Below are 22,595 nucleotides of genomic sequence, written 5' to 3' on the forward strand. Positions count from 1 at the left end.
GGTATGATCTGTGATCCAGGCCAGGGGTGGCGGAGCAAGTCGTGGGAAGTGGTCAGATTTGGGGCGCCCTGTATGTATTCTACAGTGTCACTTATGAGCTCGGTCAGTGGGTTGATGGAAGTGGGATGTGAGAGAAGAGGATGGTGCCAGGTTTCTGGTTTGAGCAAGTGGCGAGAAAATGGTTTCATCACTGAAAGGGTAGGTCTTTCGGGTGCAAGGTTGGGGTCGGCAGGACGGCCTAGTGTTAGGACCGTTCAAGTCAGAAATGCTGAGTAAAAACCACAGAATTTCGCATATGGTATGTGGCCTTCCACGGAGGATCAGCGTAGAATAGATCGCCTTCCTATAAAGGAGGCTTGGGCATCTGGGTAGCTCTTTGGGAGGGGAATATATATATCTCTACATCAGTTCTCACAGTCAGCTGCTGGGTCACATTAAAAAAATTTGGGGAGGAGGAGCGCCTGGGTGGCTCAGTCGGTTAGGGGTCGGCCTTTGGCTCAAGTCGTGTTCCCCGGATCCTGGGATCATGTCCCGCTTCAGGCTCCTTGCTCAGCGGGGAGTCTGCTTCTCCCTCTGCCCCACCCCTTCCCCATGCTCTCTCTCTCTCTCTCACTCAAAATCTTTAAAAAGTTTTTTCTTAAATGAAACAATAAGAATATGAAGAGAAAACATGGAGAGTTATTTTATAACTTCAAAGTGGTGAAGGTATATGTAAGTGTGTCAAGATCCTGGTACCATGGAAGAGAATATTGATAAATTCAGCTACTTAGGGATAAATACTGCTGTCAAAAAGTATAAAAACCAGACCTAAGGAGAAGGATTGTCATCAAGTGGGGAAAAACAATAACAGCACCAGAAAAGACTACTTTCCTCTCTATATAAAGAACTTTCCTGAATGAGGAGGGTGCAGCCTGGAAGGACAATGGGCAAAAGACCCGAGCAGACAGTTTATGGTGCAGGAAGTACAAATGACTCTTAAATTTCACGAGCTGAGCAGCTACATGCTTCTATCACTAATGATAGAAGGGCTGAGACAAAATCTGGTCACATCGTCACACTGTTGTCACATGTTTCTCACCTCCCTGGTTGGCAGGAGTGAAACCTTGGATAACTGGTTGGTGAAGTGGCAAAATCGGGGCCCTTGTGCGTTGGTGGGCAGGGTCGTGTTATACCTTGGTGGTAGCTGGTAAAGTGAACAAACACATGCACCCTTTCCCCGACAGAACTCTTTTTAAAAGATATTTTATTTATTCATGAGAGACACAGAGAGGCGAAGACATAGGCAGCGGGAGAAGCAGGCTCCCTATGGGGAGCCCAATGTGGGACTCGATCCCAGGACCCCGGGATCACACCCTGAGCCGAAGGCAGATAGATGCTCAATCACTGAGCCACCCAGGTGCCGATGGAACTTCTTTGAAGAAAGACCTAAATGAAATGTCTAGAGTACTTGATGAAGTTTAGAGATTGGAAACAACCCAAATGTGCATCAGAAATTAGGGTATGACTGTATCACACAGAACATGACAGTTAAAGCAGCTTCTCATGTGCTCTGAGAGGGAGTGACCTTTGAGGTCAGGCACTAGGAGACGAAAGCAAGGTGCAGAGCATGCTGGGAACCCCAGTTTGTTTGTTTGTTTTTAAAGATTTTTATTTTTTCATGAGAGACACAGAGAGAGGCAGAGACACAGGCAGAGGGAGAAGCAGGCTCCGAGCGGGGATCCTTATGTGGGACTCGATCCTGGGACTCCGGGATCATGACCTGAGCCAAAGGCAGACGCTCACCCCCTGAGCCACCCAGGTGTCCCAGGGAACCCCAGTTTGTATACAGAATAACAGACACGGGATATGTTTAACTTTTTATTTTGAGAGAAATTATAAACTCACAGGAAGTTGCTAAAGTGGTATTTGGAGGCCCATGAGCCCTTCATCCACTTCCCCCCGTGGTGCTATCTTACAGAACTGTAGTGAGGCATCAAAGCCAGGAAACTGAGATTCGTTGAATGCTGCTAACCAAACTACAGGCTCTTACTCTTACCAGTTTTACATACACTTGTGTGTGTGTATGTGTGTGTGTCTGTCTGTCGGTCTCTGCAGTTTTATCCCATGCAGAGATTTCATGTAACCACTGCACTGTCAAGGTACTCTGTTGTTTCACAGAATTTCTTTGTCAGGACATAGAAGAGACCAGTGACAATGAGTGATTGCCCTCAGGAAGGGCAGATGGGTGGCCAAGTGGCTGGAGAGGAGACTCTCCTGTTGACCACCTAATATGAAAATCTTACTCCTTAAACAGTTTGCAATTCTTATGAGACATCTAGTAGAGCTCTCAGACGGGCAGAGGGCCTTGAGCACTGGGCGGTGCAGAAGGTCCTGGAGAGGGGAGAGTGGCTGGGGGAGAAAGAAGGAGCTCTCCTGTTGAAGGCCAGCTGGGGTTCGTGAAGCCCCTCTCTTGAGGAGGGAGTGTGTACCTGTCATGTGCTGCCGATTTTGAATGAGAAAAGTGGCTTTTGAATTAACTTTATCAAATCCTTCCTCACCTGAAAATTGAAGCCAGATTTTAGCTGGATCCAAAAATAAGATGATGTGTAAAAAAAGTGTTCTTCTTTTCTCTTTCAAAATGGGAAAGAGGCTGTATTTCTCAGGTGAAACTTATCTATGATGAAGAAAATCAGAACGGATTGCCAAGGGCAGGAGTGGGGTAGGGACCAGCTGGGGAAGGGGTCTGTGGGAACTTCTAGCATGTCAGTAATGGTATTATGTCAAGATTGGGGTCTGGGTCTGGGTCACAGGAACATATTCTTTGTCAAAACCTGCCTTAAAACTATGCATTTTATAAGGGAAAAAAGTTTCTGCATTTTACCTTAAAAAAAAAAACCCCAAACTGTAAACAAATCCTGAAATCTAGGATGATAATATGTATGCTGAGGCGCTTACTGATGAATTACGATTGATTTGTGCCGCTTTGCAGTTTATCAAAATAATAAGGTAGATTGATGGATGGACAGAGGGATGGGCGGGTGGATAAAGATGGGCAGATGGGGTAAACAATGAATAGTCATTGTAGAACATAGTATGTGGTGTTCATTGAGAAAGATTTTTAACTTTACGGTTTGTACAGTTTTTCATAATGCCATTTTGGGGGAAGAAGACTATAAGAACATGAAATTCCCTATCCTACTATTTTTGCGTATCTATCCCCTGATACTATGTTCCTAAATCTTTAAAGGAGGCAAGTGTTTTGTGCTATTAAAAGAGCTTGTGACTTATTTCCTCTTAATCACCTGCTTGAGTTGTCAGCTCTTTGCCACATGCCCTTTGTCCTTAAGAGGTCGAGGTTCAAGGTTTTCTGGCACTTTCTGGGGAAATAGCCCTAAGGCTATTAACTCAGTGGATTATCAGGATCCCGGAGTCCCTTTTTAGCCAACAGAGACCTCAAACTAATTCCCCACCTTCCCTGTACAGAGGTTGGGAGGAAGGTGTCTTGTTCACTGAAGACGGGGAAGAATTCTTGATTTGGGTCACCTTTTCTTTTGTCACTGACTTTCAGGCCCGACTGCTATGACACCCCTGAGTGCTAATCCGAGTGCCTTTGAGCAGTAAACTCTGGTTCTAAATTGGCCCCACTTTATTTATTTTTTAATTATTATTTTTTATAGATTTTATTTATTTATTTATGAGAGACAGAGAGGCAGAGACATAGGCAGAGAGAGAAGCAGGCTCCCTGCAAGGAGCCCTATGCGGGACTTGATCCCGGGACCCCAGGATCACGCTCTGAGCCGGAGGCAGATGCTCAACCTCTGAGCCACCCAGGCGTCCCCAGGAAGCAAGTTTTAAAGGTACTCAGTGACAAGGCCTTTCCCTCAGTTTTCTGCCACTACTGTGGTTCCATCTGGAGCTGTTTTGTGGATGTATAAGCAAATGTGAATATATAGTGTCTCCTCACCCTTTTATTTTTTATTGTATTTATTTATTCATGAGAGACACAGGAGAGAGGCAGAGACACAGGCAGAGGGAGAAGCAGGCTCCACGCAGGGAGCCCGACGCGGATCTCCAGGATCACGCCCTGGGCCGAAAGCAGACACCAAACCGCTGAGCCACCCCGGGATCCCCTCCTCACCCTTTTATTAAGAATCAGAACAGGGTCATTTTGTGGACACTCACACCTTACCTGTGTTTTTCCAGGGCAGTTTTCTTGGCACAATCCATTTCCTTCTTGACAGGCATTGAGTACATTTTTGATCCTTTTCTCTTACAAATACTCCTTAAATAACTTTGTACATGCAAGTAGGGATTAAATTTTTTTTTTGCTAAGGGAATGGTCAGACATGTCAAGTGGAAGTGTAGGAGGAACCCCATACACCTCCCATTGCTGCTTGGGACAGGTGTCCATATTTTTCGTGGTCTTGTTTTATTTATTTCCACCTGTTCATCCTCCTTTAAGCTAGATTACCTGCAAAACAAACTCGAGAAATAATGCCATTTTACTTCTGTGTCCTGGGGTTTGTAAACATTTATTTTGGAAAATTTAGAATGTTGACTAAGTAGAAAGAATCCCTGTGTTTGTCACCAATTGGCCACATTCTACTGTTTTGTCCCCACTCCCTCCTTTTTTTTGGTTGCTGGAATATTTTTTTATTATTTTTTTTATCATTCATTCATTCAGCTCCACACCCAATGCAGAGCCCAGCTCAGGGCTTGAACTCACAACCCTGAGATCAGGACCTGAGCTGAGATGGAGTTAGACACTTAACCACCTGGGCCACCCAGGTGCCCTGCTGAAATATTTTAAAGCAAATCCCAGATAGATCATTTCACATACAAATACTTCAGTAAAGTGGCAACTTAGGCAGAAGATCAAAATGTTTAGAACTGACAGTATTTTAAAAAATTATCAGTTACACACCCTTGGGGCATTCCAACACTTGTCCCCACCCCTACCTACAGTTTTTTTTTTTTCCTACATACAGTTTGTAACAGATTTAAAAGTAAAACTACAAATGTCAAGCAATAGTGAAACTAAAACATCTCAGCTATTTACTTGAAGCTTGGGTACGAGTTCCCCATCCATCACATGAGTTCAAATGTACGGTTTGTGTGAGAAGATGTCCTCTTAGGCTTCGACCCCAGTACTCATCTCAGGGTGACCATGCCCCCTCTTCACCCCTGCTAGGGGACATTAACAAGGCCTGGAGGGACTTTTGGTTGTCACTACTGGCATCTAGTGGATGGAGGCCAGGGGTGCTGTTAACATCCTATCGTGCACAGGGTGGCCCCCAATGATAAAGGGCTGTCTGGCTCAAGCTTCTGGGTGGAGAAGCCCTAGTTTAGGACACTGGGCGATGGTGCTTTATCACAGATCTCTTCCCTGGGGTTCTCCTTTAACTTTGTTGGGAATTGCTTCCTGAACAGTGATTAGGTGGGGGGCAGACATCAACAGCATTGACTTGTGTTGACATTTGCCTGCGTCAAGTTGAAAGTAAACCCTTACTTTCTAGAAAATTCCAACCGAATGACTTTATTCAGATTTTTTATTCTATCAGTTGTATGAACAAGGACTATTTCAGAAGTTGGCGTGACAAAATATGTATAAGGTTTCCACTCTGCTCACCAGGAAGTCAGGCCCCTATGAGGCAGACGGATGTGAAAACTTTTCACTTCTGGAGAGCTTCCAGAAGCAAAACAAGGCCAGGACTGTTTTAGTGGCAGCTTATGCGTGCGTGCGTATAGAAAGGAAAGAAAGAAAACCTGGAGCTGAAGGGCCGGGGAGAGAAGAGGCCCTTGGAAGAAAATGACTTTTTTCTCGGAGATTCTTTAGGAGGAACATACAAAATCAGTGTGGCTGCTCGGCCTTAAAGGAGGGTGAAAAGCTGATGCTTCCATGTGGTGGGCCACAGGGACCTTCTGGATCAGCCAGAGTGCTTGGCATCGAGGACCCCGGGGTCAAGTCAGCAGAGAGGGACGAGGCCACAAGTAGTTGTGCAGCAGGACTGCAAATTATGCATGGTACCATCACGGGGCCTTCTGTAACTGTGCCTTGTTTCTTTCCAGATTGATCATTTAGAAAGTGGATGTGTGGGGTAACATGTCCAGTGTGTCCGAGGAGAGAAGAAAAAGGCAGCAGAACATTAAGGAAGGACTGCAGTTTATACAGTAAGGTTGCACCTGCGTTCCCGTCCCGTGATGCAGTTGACCCTTGGGCAACGCGGGCTCAGGGGTGCAGGACCGCCCCCCCCCCTGCCCCGCGTGCGGTTGAAAGTCCACGTATGATTTTCGACTCCCAAAATGTAACTACAATAGCCTACTGTTGACCGGAAGCCTGATCGATAGCATCAACAGTTGTTGAACACATTTTATACATTATATGTGTTATTTACCATATTAAAATAAAGTAAGCTGGAGGAAAAAACCATTTGGAAAGTCACAAGGAAAAAAAATATGTTTCTAGCCTTTTATCATACTTACAGAAAAAAGATAGAGTTCTAAGTGGACCCACGCAGTTCAAGCCTGGGTTGCTCAAGGGGTCAGCTCTGTTTTTCTGTATTAGACTAGGAAACCTTAAGTCCTGTTTATAAGTCTTCTTATTCAGGTTTCAAATTAGATATTTTTATTGAGCAATAGTTTTTGCTTTTGTACATTTGATTACTTATGTGTCCTGAAATGTACCTTACCGTCACTGATTTTTTAAAAATTTTTTTTACCGTTGCTGATTTTTATTTATTTTTATTTATTTATTTTTAAAGATTTATTTATTTATTTATTCAGAGAGATTGAGAGAGGCAGAGACACAGGCAGAGGGAGAAGCAGGCTCCTTGCAGGAAGCCCGACATGGGACCCGATCCCTGGTTTCCAGGATTACACCCCAGGCTGCAGGCGGCGCTAAACCGCTGCCCCACTGGGGCTGCCCCCGTTGCTGATTTTTAGAGTGAAAATCCTTTAGCGTCTCTGAACATGTTAGACTAAGAGCAATTGGAACCTGATCCCATCAGAGCACTCCTGATGGCTGAGAAGTGACTTGAGAATGAACTTGCACACAGGGCTTTTGTAATCAAACTTAAGAAGCTTGGGCTTTAACTAGCCTTCTTGAGCCTGGCAGCCCAGGGCTTGGGCGGATTTGTCCCTGTAGAAGGGCCTCTCTGTCTTTCCTGGGAAGGAGACCACCTTCTCTGTACTACAGTGACCTGAATCAAAAAGTATTTGTCATTCCATGCTATTTGGAAACCTTTTTGGTATCTGAAGAATTAAGCCTTCTTTTAGTAGAAATAGTTTTGAAAAGAAAAGTATAATATTTACTCAAGAGAATAGAAGGGAAGAGTTACAGATTCTTTATTTCCCCCGTGACTACAGTTATGTGTGAATAATGGTAGTAAAGAAAGGTAGGTCTTTAAAATGTGCTTTGAGGGGATCCCTGGGTGGCTCAGTGATTTAGCACCTGCCTTTGGCTTGGAGCGTGATCCTGGAGTCCTGCCTGCACGGAGCCTGCTTTTCCCTCTGCCTCTCTCTCTGTCTTTCTCTGTGTCTCTCATGAATAAGTAAATAAAATATTTTAAAAAAATAAAAAATAAAATAAAATGTGCTTTGAACCTGTGGCAAACTAATAGAACCTCAGTTTTATGATGACCCCTGGATGAACAAATCCTGATAAGAGTGTGATGATTAAAATTAATTGTTTTCTTCTTCTTAGGTCACCACTGTCATATCCAGGAACACAGGAACAATATGCGGTAATGATGGGGAATATCTGCTTAACGGCCCTGCAAGTAGCTTGGGAACTATAATGTGTAGTGGGGGTTGGTGGACTGCTGCTTTGTGGGCCCAATGTGGCCTGTTGCCTGTTTCTGTAAATAAAGTTTTATTGGAACACAGCCATACCTATTTGTTGACGTATTTATCTGTGGCTGCTTGCATGACATATGGTAGCTGAGACAGAGACCATATGGCCCACAAAGCCTGAAATATTTACTCTCTGGGCACTTACAGAAAGAGTTTGCCAATCTCAAACAAGTATAGGTTGTCATTTGTTGGCATGCGTGGGCAGTTGTCCTGTATCGTCCTTCCTCCATGAGTGTAGGTTGTGCTAATTTTCTTCTGGGACCCTTGAAAATTACCCTTAGTCCACCTCTCATTTCACTGAAAACAAATGGGACAGAATGTGTTGTGAAGGAGAGCGCACAGCAGCTTCCATTTTTATTAAAGAGAAGGGAGGTTCTAACAAGAGTAAATGGTGCCAGGATCCTAGGAGGGAACAGCTAGAGATGAAACTAGTTCAAAACACAGCGAAAGCCCGGTTCTCTGGGTCTTAGATTAAAGGCCCTCATCTGTACACACTGTTAGTTCACCCGTGGCTCTTTGTCTCTCTGAGTTTTGATCCTTCTAGATGTCACTTCTTTCTGCCTGCTTCTCTCTCTCCCTCTTCTCTGTTTCCTTCCCTGTTTTCTTGCTTCTCCCCTCCCTCTCTCCAAACAGTTGTAGAATCAGAGAGTATTATGGCTAGAAAGATCCTGGAACATTCCATTAATTTTACAATATGTTTTATAGTCTTGACATTTACATTTGGAACTGGGTTCCCGAGAGGTTAACTGGCATGCATGTCACAAATCACCTCCCTTGTTAAACGTTGATCGTTCCAGTTTTCTTTACTACTTTTGTCAGCTTACACGAATTTCATAAAATGAGACTGAAAGCTTGAATATCTATCTGTTCTTGTACTATTTATCTGATCCTGACTCTTAAAACATTAAAGCAGCAATGGAAATCATGAAGGAAACTTCAGAACTTTTATATGTATCAAAAGAATGAATGTGCTCTACTTCTTCGGTGACAAAGAAGTTTAATAACCCCACTCCCAAATCAGTAATTGACCTCAGCAAACAGTTACAAAGAGGAAATACAATGGTCCACGAAGATGTGGGACATTATTTGCGCCTGATGAGTCACTAAATTCTACCTCTGAAACTAAAAAAAAAAAAAAGACCTAGAAACAACTAAATTCTACCTCTGAAACTGGGGAAAAAAAAAAAAAAAGACCTAGCAACAATAAATTTGGGAAATCATTGGTAATCAGACATGCAAATAAAAAAGAGTACAGTTTTTCACCTAGAAATTAGTAGGGGTTTTATGTGTATACAAACACACAGGTGCACACATATTGCACACATACTACCTACCCAGTGTTCATGGGGGTGCCATGAAGGAAACTGCTAGGTGTGTTTATTGTTATTGCCCCTTTGGAAGGCAGTTTAGAAATACTGGTCAGAAGCCTTAAGATGCTCATTCTTTCTGACCCAGAGTTTCCACTTGGAGGAATTTCTCATGGGCACAGAGTTGGGGATGTGAACAAATATTTTGCTGCATTTTTCTTCGTAATGAGAAATTGAATTTTCTCTTAAAAAAGCAAGGAAGACGAAGTCCTAGCTGAGATGGTGGTGGCATGGTCTGGGTTCCCATTTTCTTAGAACTGTGCTTATCATAAAAGGCTCTGAAGTTTTCAGTACAAAAATGAAAATTTCCTAGTACCCTGACTTGTTCCGTGAAGGGCTTCAAGTGGTAACTTTCTTTTTTTAAAGGTATATTTACGTGCTCTTGTGAGAAATCTTTTTAATGAAGGCAATGATGTTTATCGGGAATGTGATTGGAACAACTCAATAAGCCAGTACACAGAAGCTTTGAATATAGCTGGTTATGCCAAGTCTGAAGAAATTGTCATCCCTAAAGAAATAATTGAAAAACTGCATATAAATCGTATTGCTTGCTATTCTAATATGGTGAGTTGTGATTTTTCTAAAATAATGTTTCTAGAGAAAAAAAACTTTTTCAGGGGGATCCCTGGGTGGCGCAGCAGTTTGGCGCCTGCCTTTGGCCCAGGGCGCGATCCTGGAGACCCGGGATCAAATCCCACGTCGGGCTCCCGGTGCATGGAGCCTGCTTCTCTCTCTGCCTGTGTCTCTGCCTCTCTCTCTCTCTCTCTCTCTCTGTGACTATCATAAATAAATAAAAAATTAAAAAAAAAAAACCAACTTTTTCAGTAACATAGTACAATAAAAGTCAATTTTCTAATTTCCATTCTTAAGAAAGACATATTGACTCCTTTTAGAATGGCCCGAGGCTTTGAAAGATCAGCTTGGGCTGAATGTTTAGGGATTTTAGAAATCATTTGTTTCTTGGACTAGTCCTTGGAGTTGCCATGTCAGTCTGGCTTCTGGGCTGTCTGCTCATAAAAGAAATCAGCACAGGAAGATGCAGGTGTTCACAGATTTTGTTTTCTGTAATGGATTCTTCTTTGGTTAGCTGTTTGGAAGTTATATTTCCAGTTGATTTTTTTTTTTTTTAAGATTTGATTATTGGGGCACCTGGGTGGCTCAGCAGTTGAGCGTGTCTGCCTTCTGCTCAGGTCATGATCCCGGGGTCCTGGAACCGAGTCCTGCATCGGGCTCTCTGCATGGAGCCTACTTCTCCCTCTGCCTGTGTCTCTGCCTCTCTCTGTGTGTCTCTCATGAATAAATTAATAAAATCTTTAAAAACATTTTTGATTATTTTTTTGAGAGAGAGAGAAAGAGCACATGGGTGTGCTTGCATTGTTATGGGCAGGGAGAAGGGGAGAGAGAGAATCTCCCTCAGAATACCTGCTGAGCTTGGAGCCCAATGTGTGGGTCGATCTCACGACCTCGAGATCATGACTTGAGCTGAAATCAAGAGCCAGCAGCCTAACCAGCTGAGCCACCTAGGTGCCCTTCCAGTTGACATTTTAAGGAGCTCCCACAAAGGGTGACTAGTGAAGAGAGTAGGACGACAGGGTGAGGCCTGGGGCACCACCTGTGTCTGGAAAGTTTTATTTCTTGAGGACCTGGGGACGTTTATGGCCAGATGTTAATGTTTATCTGATCTGGGTGATGGGTACACGGGGATTCATGCTATTCTTTGTGCTTTTGCATATTTGAAATTTTCTAATGAAGATAATTTTTCAAAATTTTTTTATTTAAAATTTATTTTTTATTATTTTATTATTTAAATAAATAAATTTTTAAAAAATTTTATTTATTAATGAGAGAGAGAGAGAGGCAGAGACACAGGCAGGGGGAGAAGCAGGCTCCACGCAGGGAGCCTGACGTGGGACTTGATTCCGGGTGTCCAGGATCATGCCCTGGGCTGCAGGCGGCACTAAACCACTGAGCCACCTGGGCTGCCCTGAAGATAATTTTTATTTACTTTTATTTTGTTTTTTTCTGAAGATAATTTTTAGAAAGAAAAATGAAACTTTGAACTTAAGAGTTTAAAAGGTATGGGGGTGGTGGTGGTGGTGGTGGTGGTGGTGGTAATAGTCCGGGCCTTCATTTGTCTGCCTTTGTAGGAAGACCTCCGCATAAGAAATGAATTGTTGCTAACTCTGTTTGGTCTTACATCCCAGGGTTTCCATGATCAAGTTTTAGAAGAGTGCGATGCAGTCCTCAGTTTAAATGCCAGTAACTGCAAAGCTCTGTATCGGAAATCTAAGGCTCTCAATGACTTAGGAAGATACAGAGAGGCTTATGACTCTGTAGCAAAGTGCTCCTTGGCAGTGCCTCAGGTATGGAACTCCTATTTCAGTTCCTTGGTTCACATCATAACCATATCCTTGCTCCCAAGTCGGGAGATGGCTTTGAAAGAGTTCCCGTTCTCCAGCCAGCTGCCCACGTGCTTCAGCTGGGAACAAGGCTCATAAAGCAAGTGTCTCAACAGAATAGGAGTTCCGGCTGTTTTGCCTGTTTGTCTTCACAGTTAGTAAATATAACCCTCCATTAATCATATTTTCTTTCTTTCTTTCTTTCTTTTTCTTTTTTCCAGGATGAACATGTAATAAAACTAACTCAAGAACTAGCTCAGAAATTGGGATTTAAGATAAGAAAAGCATATGTTAGGGCCGAGGTAAGCTGAGGTTCTCTCCATGAGGTATTTTCATTCTGTTTTGTAACTTTAGAGCCAGTTCTATTTTTAACTTAATTTTTTAAAATTAGTGTCTTTATTTTCTTGCAGCTCTCATTAAAATCAGTTCCTGGGGATGGGGCTACCAAGGTAAAGTTATTACTTCTGTAAGACTCATAGCTTTTTGTAAAACAAAACAACCCCCCCCCAAAAAAAACAAAAAAACAAACAAAACCAAGCAGAAGCATTTGCAGTTCTGCTTTTAATATTTTTGGTTTGTGTCTATTTTTGAGAGCTTTTTGTTCCTCAGACACATAATTGGCCAGAGCTTCCTGTCCTATAAAAAGAAACAAACAACCAAGTAATATCTTTTAACCAGCATTTCCTGAAGCCCGATGGAGCATTTTACAGGATGTTCATAGATGTTAGGTTTTATTAGAAAAAATGGCTCAGGGACACATGCGAATTTCGGATGTCTTTGGGTTAAAACACAATTAATGAGTTGTTTTTTAAAAAGGTAAGTCTTGGAGCTGTTAGGATGCCATTGTGAGTGGGGAGTGAGTGGTGGCTAGACTAGTCCTTCTGGAACTGGTATATGCTCCTGAACATCCTTTGAGAAATACTGTGCACAAGAAATAGGCGGTGGTGCCAATAGACCAGCCCTGCTTAACCACGTGTCACCGACATTTATATATTCCATCTGTTTCTTGGATCTTAACTGGAAGGAAGTCAAATTGCTGGGAGAATTTACAATGCTGTCTTCGAGTAAGATTTACAGATTGCTTGTAGTGGAGAATCCTGAAAATACTATGACCCGTTATTTGGTTTAATTTCTAGGCTTTGAACTGTTCTGTGGAAGATATCGAGCCAGGTATGTTTCCACATGTCATCTTAATCTAGAAAGTGCCAGCTTTAGATGTATGTATTGTAGTGTTGTCAAATACGGTTGCTGTGTGGTTATTAGTATTAAAGCAAGAATAATTTTGAAAACTACCTGGTGCTTCTGGATGTGCCGGCCAGTGGTTGATAATACTGGATGTCAGTAAGCGGTCATTGAACACCTCCTGTGGCCCTCCCAGCATCTCATAGCTCTGCCCAGAAGGGGCCCAGGCATTTTGAGAAAGACGGATACGTTTTCACAAGTGACTATGTCTATTCCTGGGTAAAACAAATGACTTTTAGAATTATTTTTACCCTTTTATTTGAATCGCTTTTATACTGTTGTCTCCCTATTGATTTTTACGATTGCTTTCATATTTTCACCTAGCTCTTCATTTTCTCTGTTATTGGCTCTTGACACTAGTCTTAATGTGAGTACACTGAAAACGAGTGAGTACGTTTCAATCCATGTTACAGATTTATTAACTCCGAGGCAGGAAGCAGTTCCCGCTGTCTCTGTACCTGCATCCAGTTTCTCTCACCAAGTTGGAAGTGAGCTGGCCTCAGTTCCTATCATGCCCTTAACTTCTATTTTGCCACTGCAAGTGGAAGAGAGCCCTCTGCCATCAACAGTGTTGGCAAACGGAGGAAAGACTCCCTTTGCTATGCCAGAAGCTTTTGTGGATGATGGAGACATGGTCCTTGGGGATGAAATAGATGACCTTCTTGATTCGGCCCCTGAAGCCAATGAAACCATTATGGTAAATTTCAGCATTACTCCTCTCTTCTGAAGCCAGGCTTAATTTTTATTTATGTTTTTATTATTATTATTTTTTAGAGAGTTTAAGTGGGGGTATGGGGAGGAAGGACAGAAGGAGAGGGAGAGAGAATGTTAAGCAGGCTCCAGGCTCAGTGCCTATGTGGGGTTTGATCTCGTGACCCTGAGATCAGGACCTGAGCGGAAACCAGGAGTTGGATGCTTAACTAACTGAGCCACCCAGGCACCCCAAGCTTAATTTTTAAAAAATTGCCATGTAACCGTATTTTCAGCATTACCTGTCGGCTGAACTTTGCGTCTCTTAATTTGAAAATCACTTTGTCCTTTTCTGGTGGTAGCAGGCTCATGTGGTTATTTTTTAAGTAAAATAGGAGTGCTGATCAAGTAATGAACTGGTTTTCCTCAACACCTTTGGGAATTACATAGTATGGAAAGGGTACATTTAAAACTCTGAAAAAGGGGAGTGCCTGGGTGGCTCAGTTGGTTAAGTGTCTGCCTTGGGCTCAGGGCATGATCTCTGGGTCCTGGGATTGAGCCCACATCAGGCTCCCTGCTCAGCAGGGAGTCTGCTTCTCCCCCTGCCTCTTCACCTCCTACCCCCACTTGTGGGCTCACAATGTGTGCGCGTGTGCACATGCACATACACACACACACACACTCTCTCTCTCAAATAAATAAGATCCTTAAAAAATAAATAAAATTCTGAAAAAGATTAGGCATTTGATATTTAAAGTAAAATGGGTCTTTTGGATTAAGGGCTTAAAGGATAACACCTCAAGGTAAGTGTAAAACCAAGGTCAGGCTAGATCTGGACGGCTCTTGTTTTTGTATGGCCTGCAGAATAGGAATGGGGGGTCTTATATTTTCAAGTGGCTGGAAGAAAAAAATAAAAGAACAGTATCTCGTGACACATGAAAATGAGATGAAATTCATATTTCAGGGTCATCAGTAATGTTTTATTGGAACACAGCCACTGCTGTTCACTTATGTGTTGTCTGTGGCTGCATTTACACTGCAGCAACACAGTCTAACAGTTGAAACAGAGGTTGTGGTTGGCAAAGCCTAAAATGTTTAAGAACTAGCCCTTTGCAGAAAAAGCTTACTGACCCCTGCCATAAGTTATATTGAAATAGCAGCAGGAGCAGCAGCAGCAGGAGCAGCAGCAACAGCAGCAGCAATAGCAAGAAGAGGAGGAGGAGGAGGAGGAGGAGGAGGAAGAAGAAGAGGAAAGGAAAGGAAAGGAAAGGAAAGGAATTCAGGGCCAGTTTCCAGTGTGGCTGAAATAGATGATGTCCATGTGGAATCGACTGAGAGGAAGTACAGTGTAAAGGCAGGCACCCTGGGGTTTGGTTTTCACCATGTATCTGGGCTTTAGCAGCTTTCCTCACCTCCAATTTCCTGGTTTGTACCGTGGCCACACAGTAGGATGTGTCCTGCAAAGTATAAAAATTAAATAGATGGTATGTAACTTTTATCAGTACTTAACAAGACACATGGAGGCTCAGTCAATTGTCACACTGATGAGGATGGAGAGAGGCTGCATTCCATTTGTCCTTGTGAGATTATAAATTCACATCCCAGAAGGACGGTCCAGGGTTTCTGGCTTCTGCTATCCCCTTGTCTTGAGTATCCTTCTTCTCCCCTAGCCCCCACTCTGTTCCTCTGGATCTTATGAGTCTCATGTAAGGATGAGTGGAAGGTATCAGAAGGAAATGAAAACATGAATATAACATTTGGCTTGATACAGTACTGGACATCATCCCTGCATCCTTTTTGAAAAAGTGGGCTTGCAAAGAAATGAGCTCTTTAGCCTTGATTCTTCTAAGTCTTGCTTTTTTTTTTTTTTTTTTTTTTAAGATTTTTATTTGAGAGAGAGAACATGAGTGGAGGGAGGGGCAGAGGGAGAGGGAGAAGCAGGCCCCCTGCTGAGTAGAGAACCTGATGTGAGACTCGATCCCAGGATCCTGGGATCATGACCTGAGCCAAAGACAGATGCTCAACCGACTAAGCCGCCCAGAAGCCCCTTGGTTTTGATTTCACCTTCGTTATATAATTACCCAGTGTAAGAATTCGTGTCTATATGCTGATGTTTGAAGCAGTTCGGCCTACTGGTAACTGTCTCCTGGATTTTAATAGAACCTTTTTTCTTTTCTAGCCATCAGCGTTAGTCAGAGGAGCCCTCCCGGCAGCCAGCGTCCCCCCTAGCATACCCTTCTCCGCATCTCTGTTAGGCACCCTGCCCATTGGTGCGAGGTATGCTCCTCCACCCTCCTTCTCAGAGCTGTATCCACCTTTGACTACATCCTTAGAAGATTTCTGCTCTTCTTTAAATTCATTTTCAATGAGTGATTCCAAGCGAGGTAAGAATCGAGCCATTTATGTAAATAATCACAGTTAATTTTTTAAAAAAGACAGTCTGTGTTTGGTCGTTATTTAACTGACTCTGGCTAGTTGGTACTTGGATTATTTTCAGGGTAGCTGAAAATATAAAAACTCCGTCTCCAGTTTTAATTTGCCTGGGCTAAACGGTGCCATTCTAGAGATTGGGAAGCATAGGGTTACGTAGCAATGTATGTGGCACTTGTTTTTTTTTTTTTTTTTTTTTTTTAACAAGAGAGTTTGTTAAGCTGGGTGTCTATTGTTCTGGGGGAGAGGAGGCAAAATGACTTGGAATGTTTTTTCCGGGAAAGGTGTACCCCATCTGAGAGAGTCTTAAAGACAGGCTATCTTTTCAAATTCTGAACAAGGCAGACACTTAGTCAAGACCAATTTCTGGTCAGAATTGTTCAGAATTAGACCTATAGAACTAGGTCTGGTTTAGGCTCCATCCCTGGAGGTCAGGGCCCTGTGCCTGGTTCCCTGAGTTTTATAAGGGATTGCTGAGTTTTTGCTCTGACTCCTGTCTCTGTAGCTCCAGGCTTAACATCTACCTTCAACAAGAACGATAACCATCATCATACTGTTCCAAGGCATTGTTACATGGTTAAAGGCAGAAAAATAAAAATGAGATTGATGTAAAGAGACGGATACCCAAAAAACCTGAGATTTGTGGGGAATGGGAGGGCAGAGAGTGAATAACTGAGTGGTAGACTGACAAATAAGAAGGTGCATCGCGCCTTCCTCGTTTTCTTAACGTTGTTATGAGTTCCCGCTTCAGGGTTTGCGAAGGAGAGGCTCAGTTCCCATTTGGAGTATGAATTATTGTCTTAGTCTTTTTTAACTTTAGGTCCTGTCCCAGAGGCCCTGCTTTATTAGCTTATGTCTCCAAAACCAGCTCTCTATTTAAGTCGGCTGAAGGGTTATGTACGCCCTTGGTTTCCAGAGTTAAGGAGAAAGTCCACTGCCCTCTCTGGGGGTCAGTAGTGTGCAGGAAAGCTCCTTGGACCCGGGGCGGGGAGTAACGCGGGGAAGCCGTAGTCAGCCCCTGAGCCCTGATGTTCTTATTACGTGATAGAATGAGAAGGTCTGTTGAAGTGTTTTTATTATTTTAGATCTGTCCACCTCAACTTCTAGAGAGGGAACAGCGCTTAGCAGCAGTAATTCTTCCCTTTTACTTGTAAGTGTCACTTCCTCTTTTGTAAATTCGTCGTCGCTTAAACTTGAACTTGAATGTAGGCCTTTTTGCTTTAAGTAACTGACTTATTTGAATGGACGTGCCGGTGTCCCTTAAATGTTGTGTGTGCTGGGGGAAACCGTGGTGAAATAAGACTCTCCCGGGACATCCAGTAGGAGATGCTCCGTGTTGGAGACTGGGGCTGTCCCAGACCAAGGAAGGGGCTCTAGTGCAGCGGAAACAAAACAGGGAAGAGGAGATCAGGGCAGATAAAAAGCCCGCACTGTCAAGGCAGGACAATTACCTGTTACTTTTAACAACTCGCGGAGGATCAAAGAGAGTGGGGGGGGGGGGGCTTAGACACCCCAAGAGAGGAAAACAGAAAGAGACTGGTTTTAAACAGAGATGCACAGCAAGGACAGACTAGTAGCCATTTCAGCAGATGAAGAATGTCCTATTTTTCACAGATTTGTTTCCTTCTTTAGTGATAGTGCAATATTTGTTGGCTGTTTTTTTTCCCCTGTTTTTTTTTTTTTTTCTTATTCTTCTTGCAGATGAATGGACCAGGCAACTTATTTGCTTCTGAGAGTTTCCTGGGAATTTCAAGCCACCCCAGAAATGACTTTGGAAACTTTTTTGGAAGTGCAGTTACTAAACCACCTTCATCAGTGACCCCAAGACATCCCCTCGAAGGAACCCATGAACTGAGACAAGCTTGTCAGATCTGTTTTGTAAAATCAGGTCAGGACCAACCAATAATAGTATTAATAAGCTCCAGCCCCTAATCTGAGAGTTCTTAGGAATTTGTAAACATGCATAGATAACACCAGCTACTGTGGTTCTTCATCCTCGTTTGACTTCTTTCTTATCAAGCAGCGATTATTGATTTGGGCCCCTTGGGAGTCTAATAGGATAAGTCCACTCTTATTTGATATGATTTCATTTATAGAATTACATGGAATAGAATATCTACCTGGCTTTGTTTTATTTTTTTAAATTTTTATTTATTTATGAGAGACAGAGGGAGAGAGGCAGAGACAGGCAGAGGGAGAAGCAGGCTCCACGCAGGGAGCCCGATGTGGGACTTGATCCCAGGTCTCTAGGATCAGGCCCTGGGCCGAAGGTGGTGCTAAACCGCTGAGCCACCTGGGCTGCCCTCTACCTGACTTTGAAATCTAATTGACGTTTTTATGAAATTCTTTGCACCACACTACACGTTTAAAAAATGTGATCATTCTTTTTTTTTTTTTTTTTAAAGATTTTATTTATCTATTCATGAGAGACACAGAGAGAGAGAGGCAGAGACACAGGTAGAGGGAGAAGCAGGCCCCATGCAGGGAGCCCGACCTGGGACTCGATCCTGAGTCTCCAGGATTACACCCTGGGCCGAAGGTGGCGCTAAACCACTGAGCCACCCGGGCTGCCCCATTCTTTCTTTTTTAAAACAAATTTATTCATCTGAAAAAAAAAAATTATTCATCTGAGAGAGAGAGAGAGAATGAGTAGGGAGGTAGAGGGAGAAGCAGACTCCCCACTGAGCAGGGAGCCCAGTGTGGGGGTCCATCCAAGGACCCTGAGATCATGACCTGAGCTGAAAAGGCAGACGCTTAACTGACTGAGCCACCAGGGCGCCCCGAGAATGTGATCATTTTCAAATAAAGCAACTACTAGAAAAAAAGTGTTCTAAGATCAGTGTTTGATGTAATGTTTATAAAATTAAAGTATTTTCTGGTTGGTTTGTTTCATACCTTTACCCTCAGTCAGGTGATAGAAACAGTTTATCCTAAACCAGACCTAAATTCATTTTCTTTCTTAGTTGTATATTTAATGGTATTTTTTACCCTCAGAAGCCATCAGAATTCTTATCCTCACAGTTAAATAAGGGTATGTTTTGGGGTCACTAGTGTCGAATAAGACTTTGTGTTCTCTGACAAGTAGCATATAAGAGGGACAAATTATTTCAGTAGCTTATTTACATTTGGGAATTATAAAAATAGGATTTTTTATGGGAATTTAATAATCAGTATCTATCTGCTCCTATCTGCTTGTAAATGTGCCTGTAAAATAAAACATTGCTTCTTGTGCCTACAAGCAATCCTTTTTCACATCTTTTCCAGGCCCTAAGTTAATGGATTTTACTTACCATGCTAATATTGATCATAAATGTAAGAAGGATATTTTAATTGGTAGAATAAAGAATGTTGACGATAAATCATGGAAAAAAATACGTCCAAGACCAACAAAAACAAATTATGAGGGACCTTATTATATATGTAAAGGTATGTACTGTAATTACTTAATTGGTATACAGGACACAAATAATAAATGATTTGCTACATTTATTCTAATGGTGCCTGTATTGCTGTTACTAAAAGTGTGTGGGTAGAGTTAATAGTTCCTTGAGTTGAGACATTTGTATTTTTTCTGTTACTTTTACCTTTGTTTTTAACTTCTTTTTTTAAAAAAAAAATATTTATTTTAGAGAGAGCAAGAGCGAGCAAGCATGAATGAGGGGAGAGTCAGAGAGAGAAAGAGAGAAGGAGAGAATCTTGAGTAGATAGACTCTGTGCTGAGTGTATAACCCAACATGGGGCTTGATCCCATGACCCTGAGATCATGACCTGAGCTGAAGGCAGGTGCTTAATTGACTGAGCCAGCCAGGCGTCTCTTAAATTGCTCTTGAGAGAACCTCGTGGGTTCATTTTTGTCACTTCACCTGAATGTGCTTTGAATGACCTTCAATGATTTTTTAAACTTAGGTGGAGTACATGAGAGAATCAAAGCCTTTTCCCCACCAGAAATAGAAATAATTCAGGCCGTGGTGCTGATGTTTTAGAGTTAGTACCATCCCTGTGCGATAAGATGCGTATCCTTGCTTGACGCTCTCCGTGAGTTGTTACAGACATTCAGATGGTGCCCTAAACATATTAAATATTCACTGGCTTTGAAAAAAAACAATGGCCACTTTTAAACCATTTTTTAATTGTCTGTCTTTCTAGATGTTGCTGCTGAGGAGGAATGTAGATACTCCGGCCACTGCACATTCGCTTATTGCCAAGAAGAGATAGACATATGGACGCTGGAGCGGAAAGGGGCTTTCAGCAGAGAGGCTTTCTTTGGTGGCAATGGAAAGATCAACCTCACCGTATTCAAACTTCTCCAAGAGCACCTTGGAGAGTTTATATTCCTTTGTGAGGTACTATCTCCGAACCTTCTTTTCTACTGTCAAATTGGTGAGAGTTTCTAACTTGCAAGCACAAAGTAGAAAATACTAAGCACCAGTCCGGCCATATGGGGAGTGTTCACTCACTCAGTGGTAGCCAGTACTAGTATCCAAGAGAATACAAAAAGCTCATTTTAAATATTAATCGGTAGAAATATGGCATGTATACGTATGTGTATAAGTATGGTACAAAAGTTCTATTTTTTATTATGTTGTTGTAATTTTTCTTCTCTGTCTGTTCCAGAAATGTTTTGATCATAAGCCTAGAATGATAAGTAAAAGAAATAAAGATAATTCTACTTCTTGTTCTCACCCGGTTACAAAGCATGAGTTTGAAGACAATAAGTATGTTGGTAGTTTCTAATTTTTATAGTGACACAATAGATTCTGTTTTTAGCTCCAAATAAAACCAGAGTAGTATCTCCCCAGGCATTTTACCTCTGTGTTCTGTTGTTGCTGAAAGTTGATGACTATTTAAAAATGTCTATTAGTGTATTTTGGTGGGAATTTTTAAGTGAATTCTTAAATCGATGTTTAATATAGAAAAGCATTACTGATTTGTATCTTCTTATGACATGGATTTAAGTATTTTACGGCTTAATATGTAATTATCTCCCCCACCCATGCAATCCAATAATTGCATAAAGTAATTTATTTTTTTCTGATAGATTTAAGATATATTTTCAGCCTAGAACTTGACATGATGTATGTATATATTTTTATTTGTTTTATTTGAAAAAGCTAACGTGGAACAATAATATGCCACTCCATTTTTGTCTTAGGTGCCTTGTCCACATTTTGCGAGAGACAACAGTAAAATACTCCAAAATACGTTCTTTTCATGGTCAGTGTCAGCTGGATTTATGTCGACATGAGGTTCGATATGGCTGTTTAAGGGAAGATGAGTGCTTTTATGCGCACAGTCTTGTAGAACTTAAAGTCTGGATATTGCAAAATGAAACAGGTAGGCTTGTGCATGATAAAGAAATGTCTCCTCGCAAGCCAAGAAACAGACTCCTCAGTGTAGAGAACACACTGATGGTCACCAGCGGGGAGGTGGGTGGGGGGTGGATGAAATAGGTGATGGGAATGAAGAGCTTGCTTGTCATGATGAGCACCAGGTGCCGGGTGGAAGTGTTGAATCACTCACTATATTGTACCCCTGAAACTGATAGGACAGTGTATGTTAACTACACTGGAATTAAAATAAAAAACTTCGGTGGGAAACAGTCAGGGTTTGGCAAAGCAGTATCAGAGGCTTTTCTCCATCATTGTGCTATGGCAACATAGCTATTGATTTTGTCCTTAGCTTTAAACTGTCACTTTTCATTTTTAGAGTGGCTTGAGTACCGCCTCATGCAGTGACTTGCTGGTACCAATTCAAGCATGTAATATGCTTTTGTGAGGAAGAGAGATTCTTCTGATGGCCCCAAGAGCTATATTTGTACATACTCTGTTGTGAAAAAGAGTGACGTGCGTTCAATCCTTGGTGGCAGATTATGCTGCATGGGGGGATGACGAGGGAATCCAGTCTGTGGTCAGGTTGGGGACCTGCACAGAGGGAGAACTAAAGGAAGGCTTGTACATTTGCCAGGTATCTCACATGATGCTATTGCTCAAGAATCCAAGCGATATTGGCAAAATTTGGAAGCGAACGTACCTGGAGCTCAGGTATTTTCTCTTGTATGCTTTCTGCATTCAGTATCCTTTCTGGGACAGTGTAGTAGATGCCAGTTTCTGGCAGATATGGTTTATACTTTTTTTCTTTTAAATATTATTTACTCATTTGAGAGAGAGCACAAACTGGGGGAGGGGAGTACAGAAGGGGAGGAAGAAGCAAGACTCCCCCCTGAGCAGGGAACCAGAAGCGTTGGGGCTGGATCCCAGGACCTGGAGCCATGACCTGAGCCGAAGGCAGACACTCAATAGAATGAGCCACCAGGTGCCCCAGCTGCAGTTTATACTTATAGTCCCATGTCCCATTTACTTTTTTTGCTGTTCGTAAGACTTATTCTTAATGTGAAAAAAATCCCAAATTTTAGTTGATCATCATAAAAAAAAAAAAGTAGGCATCCCATAATACCTGCCAAGTAGGGTACAATTCTCTTATTCAATTTAATTGACAGAACAGTTTGGTTCTTGGGCTGTGAGGGTCCTGGGGATAAGGGAGTTAGACTGTGGCTCTGCTTCCCACCTGGTGAAACTGCTTTATTCATCACCTCCTCGCCTCCACCCCATAAAATTCTGGTTATCATCCTCCAAAGCTG

The 22,595-nt window shown here is 42.4% G+C and overlaps 1 protein-coding gene across 2 annotated transcripts in view; it reads left to right on the top strand.

Annotated features, from left to right (window-relative positions):
• Positions 1–22,595, top strand: part of ZC3H7A (zinc finger CCCH-type containing 7A) — a 37,033-nt gene that overhangs the window by 4,995 nt on the left and 9,443 nt on the right. For both annotated transcript variants that reach the window (XM_072753840.1, XM_072753839.1), the window contains exons 2-17: positions 6,049–6,150; positions 7,682–7,721; positions 9,564–9,761; positions 11,402–11,560; positions 11,818–11,898; positions 12,007–12,045; positions 12,733–12,766; positions 13,252–13,535; positions 15,708–15,912; positions 17,044–17,108; positions 17,660–17,846; positions 19,223–19,384; positions 20,105–20,301; positions 20,573–20,673; positions 21,111–21,292; positions 21,923–21,999. In XM_072753840.1, coding sequence (XP_072609941.1) covers positions 6,083–6,150; positions 7,682–7,721; positions 9,564–9,761; positions 11,402–11,560; positions 11,818–11,898; positions 12,007–12,045; positions 12,733–12,766; positions 13,252–13,535; positions 15,708–15,912; positions 17,044–17,108; positions 17,660–17,846; positions 19,223–19,384; positions 20,105–20,301; positions 20,573–20,673; positions 21,111–21,292; positions 21,923–21,999 — 2,079 coding nt within the window. In that variant the 5' untranslated portion in view covers positions 6,049–6,082. The remainder of the gene's footprint in view (positions 1–6,048; positions 6,151–7,681; positions 7,722–9,563; positions 9,762–11,401; positions 11,561–11,817; positions 11,899–12,006; positions 12,046–12,732; positions 12,767–13,251; positions 13,536–15,707; positions 15,913–17,043; positions 17,109–17,659; positions 17,847–19,222; positions 19,385–20,104; positions 20,302–20,572; positions 20,674–21,110; positions 21,293–21,922; positions 22,000–22,595) is intronic.

This window comes from Vulpes vulpes, chromosome 3 (assembly GCF_048418805.1).
Source record: "Vulpes vulpes isolate BD-2025 chromosome 3, VulVul3, whole genome shotgun sequence".
In the NCBI taxonomy this organism is placed as follows: domain Eukaryota; kingdom Metazoa; phylum Chordata; class Mammalia; order Carnivora; family Canidae; genus Vulpes; species Vulpes vulpes.